We start from the raw sequence: 4,747 nt of genomic DNA, 5'->3' as shown, positions 1-4,747 counted from the left end.
TATTTTGCATTTGCTTGTGACACAGATCTGTCCCTGATCTCTCCCAGCACATGTCTGCTGATGCTCCCTCCCCTTGCTCTCTGAGTTCTCATGGCAGATCTTGAGATCTGAGATCCCACAGCCCAGCCTGCAATGTGGGGAGGACATTCTGTCAGCTCCTGAAAGCCCCACACATATAAGAGGTCTTGGCACATAATGAAAAAAGAAGAGTCCTCAAGGTCAAGTTTCTTTTTGTTGTTCAATTGCAGAAGCGCTTTATATATTCTGGATATTAATCTCTTACCAGATTTGATTTGCAAATGTTTTCTTCCAATATGTGGGTTGTCATCACTCTGTTGTTGTTCTTGTTGTTAAGGAACTTTAGTTGACACGCAACATAATTTTAGTTTCAGGTGCACAACATAGGGATTGTGTGTTATGCTGTGCCCACCACAGTGTAGCTACCATCTGTCACCGTGCAGTGCTATTAAAATACCATTGACTAGACACACCTCGCTGTTTCATTAGTTAGGACGTGTGACTCTTGATCTCAGGGTTGTGAGTTCAAGCCCCATGTTTGTTGTAGAGCTTATTTAATCTTAACAAAAAGTTTTAAAAAATCAATAAAATAATAAAAGAAAATACCACTGACTATATTCCTATGTTGTATATTTCGTTCCTGATTGCTGTTCATTCCTTAACTGCTACCATCACTCTCTTGATCTTGCCTTTTGGTGCACAGATGTTTTCTATTTCAATGCAATCCAATTCATCTATTTTTTCTTTTGTTGTCTTTGCTTTGGGAGTCATAGCTAAGAAATCATTGGGAAATCCAGTTTCAATAAGCTATTGCTTTATGTTTTCTTCTAAGTCTTTTACAGTTTGGATTCTTATGTTTAGATGTTTGATATATTTTAAGTTCATTTTTGTACATGATGGAAGGTCAGGGTCCAACGTCATCCATTTGCTAGGTATCCAGTGTTCCCAACCCATTTATTGAATAAGACTTTTTCCTCCGTTGAATGTCATGACAACCTTATTGAAAAACATTGGCCCATATATATCAGGGTTTGTATCTAATGTGGCTTTTGTATCACACTGGCCCACATTATTTTGATTACTGTAGCTCTGTAGTCAGGAAGTAGGACTCCTCCAACTTTGTTCTTTTTCAAAATAATTTTGGCTATTTGAGACCCCTGGGATTTCATGGGAATTTGTGGAAATTTCTATTTCTGCAAAATATTTCCTTAGGATTTGATAGAGGGACAACTGACTGCCTAAGTTGGTGGAGCATGTGACTCTTGATCTTGGGGTTGTATGTCCAAGCCCCAAGTTGGGCATACAGATTACTTAAAAACAAAATCTTAAAAGAAATTTCTATGAAATTAGGTGATTAACTAGTTGTTACTTAACCCTCTAATTTCTGTATAAGTCTAATTACGTGAAATAGAAGTTGGGGTTCTGATTTTTTACTTTGCTTATCCATTTGGAGTGTCATTGTAACTACTGTATTGTAAATGATGGAAAATAATTGCATATGTTTAAAAAATAGTGTTATATTCTAAAAAAAAAGTAAAGTTACAAAGAAAAATAATTTGCTAAAGGTTTCATTGAATCTCTGGGTCGCTTTGGGTAGTATTTTCATCTTAACAATGTTAAGTCTCAGCATCCATGAACATGGGATATCTTTCCCTTCATTTGTGTCTTCTGTAATTTCTTTCAGCAACATTTAATAGTTTTTCATGTATTGTCTATTGCCTCATTATTTCATTCCTAATATTCTATTAATTTTAACGTTATTTTAAAGGAAACTATTTTCTTGATTTGGTGGGGAGGAGTTTCATTTCTACTGTATAGCAACACAAGTGATTTTTGCATGTGGATTTTATATCCTGCAAGTTGGTTGAAATTGTTTATAAGTTCAAAAGTTTTGTGGAATCCTTAGAGTTTTGTACATACAATTTCAATAATCTACATGCAGATTAATTGTACTCATTCCTTTAGAATTGGATTGCACTCTAGTCTTTTTCTCCTAATTATTTTGGCTTGGACTCCTGTACTCTGTTGAACATGGGCAGTGGAAGTGGCAGGTTTAGGTACTACCTGATATTAGAGGAAGCACTTTCCATGTGTCACCATTGGGTATGAGGCTAGCTTGGGTGTTTCATGCAAAGGCTTCATTATGTGGCAATCATTTCCTTCTATTCATAAGGATACCAGAATTGTGTATTCAGTAAGCACTTCTCTACAGAGGTTTTCACCATGAAAGTCAATCCACAGATGTGGAAGCTAAAGTCCTCTTCAGGCTGAGAAATCCTGTAGATTGAAAACTCTTTGATTCCCAAGGTGATGAAGACTGGGTGGGCAGCTCTCATTTCCTACCTGATGGTAACAGTGTCAGTGCCTTCCCAGCATATACAGCTGCCCTGGACACAGATGGGGGGTTGCATACCTTCCTCCCCCCACATACACAGAAAGGTATGTGAGGAGTGAGGCACGATCTGTTAAAGTCACAAAAGTTCAAGAAAAGAATCTCACAGGAGTCTATGGGGAAAATTCCATCTGTTGATGAGGAAGCTGGACATGTGAGCTAAGAGGTGTGTGGTGCTGATACCATAGAGATGTCCAGGCCGACCAGACAGATGACTGAGGGCCAGAGGGGGACCTGAGAGTCAGAGGGAGAGGTAGAGCCCCCTCCTTAGAGATTGTCACCTGCAGAAAGACACTCCTACTTCTGCAGACTTCAGGGCCATCCCCTAGGACATCTTTACAGAGCTCAGTGGGGCTGTCAGAGTGGCCAGCAGCTCAGAGGAAGGAGTGTGGTCCAAGGCCCCCTCTCATTCTGTCACCTCCTCTGTTTCTCCACAGAGCCAGTGACCCAGCCTTCTCTCAACATCAGCAGCACCACAGTCACAGCACATAAGGACTCTGTGGTCCTGACCTGCTCCACAAAGAGCACAGGGGTCTCCATCCGGTGGTTCTTCAATGGCCAGAGTCTAAATCTCACAGAGAGGATGAAGCTGGCTCAGGACAGCAGCACCCTCACCATAGACCCTGTCAGGAGGGAAGATGCCGGGACTTACCAGTGTGAAGTCTCCAACCCAGTCAGTACCAGCAAAAGTGACCCCGTCAGGCTGACTGTGCGCTGTGAGTGACCCTCAACCTACCTCTCCCCATTCCTCCCTGAATGTATCACTGGAAGGAGATGTGAAATAGGATGCGGGCCTGGAGGAGGTGGATGCCTCCTTCACAGCCTCTAGGGCAATGTGGATAAGATCCCTGGAATTGGACTAATCTGGTTATCGTCTTGGTTCTGCTTCATCCCAGCTGTGGGACCTCAGACAAGACATTCAGCCTCCAGGACCTCAGTGTCCTCGGCTGTAAAACTGAAAAGATCAGCCGGATCTGTTCTGAGGTTGTCAGGATGAGGTTAATGAGATGTTAAGTCCTGAGACAGCATCCTGCACAGATTCAAGGCTCAGTCACACGTAGCAGCTCTTGTTCTCTTGTTATTAATGTTGTTATTAGTTGTAATGTCACCGGAGCTGGATTAAACCATCCAGTTCTGTGACCTTCACTACTTGTCCGAAGCCCTTGACACCCTCAGATGCTAATATTGCACAGTGGACATGATCCCCTCAAGGGCTGGGAAGCAACAGGTGAGATAAATGTAAAGTGTCTCCCAGGTGCCTGGAGCCAAGCTGACCTGGAAAGCAGTCCGCTGATGTTATTCTCACTAATCTGTGGTGAGCGGACCAGTAGGATTCGCCTTCTAAGACCACTGAGAGTGATGGAAGGAAAAAACGGGGGAGATGCATAATGTGAAAGGGAGAGAGAGAGGCCTTAAGAGGAAAGAGAACAATTTGTGGGCACTGGCACAGTTGGGGCAGGAGAGGACGACGTGAAGATTAGAGCAAGTCCCAGGCTTCACTCTGAGGAGGAGAAACGACAGGGCAGGGGACACCTGGGGGCCCCAGCTGGTTAAGTTAGCAATTCTTTTTTTTTCTTTGAGGTTTTTTTTTCAAACTTCATTTGTTTATTTATTTTGAGAGAGAGAGACAGAGACACAGAGAGAGAGAGAGAGAGAGAGAGAGAGAGAGAGAGAGAGGGAGAGAGATGGAGTTGGGGAGAGGCAGAGAGAGGGAGAAAGAATCCCAAGCAAGTTCCACACTGTCAGCACAGAACCCAATATGGGGCCAGAACCCATGAATCATAAGATCATGGCCTGAGCCAAAGACAGACGCTTAACTGACTGAGCCACCCAGGCGTCCCTGCGTCCAACCATTGATCTGAGCTCAGGTCATGATCTCATGGTCTGTGGGTTCAAGCCCCTGGTTGGGAACTCACTGATAGTGGGGAACCATGATTGGAATTCTATCTCTCACTCTATCATGCCCCTCTCCCTTCTTGCTCTTTGTCTCTGTCTCTCTCTTTCTCTCTCTCTCTCTCTCTCTCAAAACTAAATAAGCTTAACAAAAAAAGAGAAGAAGTGACGCAACAGCCATGGGGGTGGGGATGCTGTGGGGAAAACACATGCCACGCAGACCTCAGTGGCCTTTCCTTCCTCCCTAACCAGGCTCTTCCCCCCCGCCCCTCATGGTCTCCTCAGCTAACCCTCCTTCCTTTTGCTGCTTCTTTCAGATAAAGGAAGCACCCCGGGCCTCCCTGTGGGGACCAGTGTTGGCATTGCAATTGGGGTGCTGGTCGGGGTGGTGGCACTGGTGGCCGCCCTGTGGTATCTCCTGCTCCTATGGAGGGTGGTAAGGTA

General features: G+C 44.0%; 1 protein-coding gene across 1 annotated transcript in view; it reads left to right on the top strand.

Moving 5' to 3' along the window:
* Positions 1-914: 914 nt before the first annotated feature.
* The window catches only part of LOC115279798 (carcinoembryonic antigen-related cell adhesion molecule 21-like), a 5,714-nt gene continuing 1,881 nt past the window's right edge, over positions 915-4,747 (top strand). Inside the window, exons 1-4 of the mRNA XM_029924303.1 lie at positions 915-921; positions 2,326-2,457; positions 2,848-3,126; positions 4,621-4,714. Of these exons, the coding sequence (XP_029780163.1) occupies positions 915-921; positions 2,326-2,457; positions 2,848-3,126; positions 4,621-4,714 (512 nt within the window). The remainder of the gene's footprint in view (positions 922-2,325; positions 2,458-2,847; positions 3,127-4,620; positions 4,715-4,747) is intronic.

This window comes from Suricata suricatta, chromosome 16 (assembly GCF_006229205.1).
Source record: "Suricata suricatta isolate VVHF042 chromosome 16, meerkat_22Aug2017_6uvM2_HiC, whole genome shotgun sequence".
Lineage (NCBI taxonomy): Eukaryota > Metazoa > Chordata > Mammalia > Carnivora > Herpestidae > Suricata > Suricata suricatta.
This window is presented reverse-complemented; position numbering and strand designations above follow the sequence as displayed.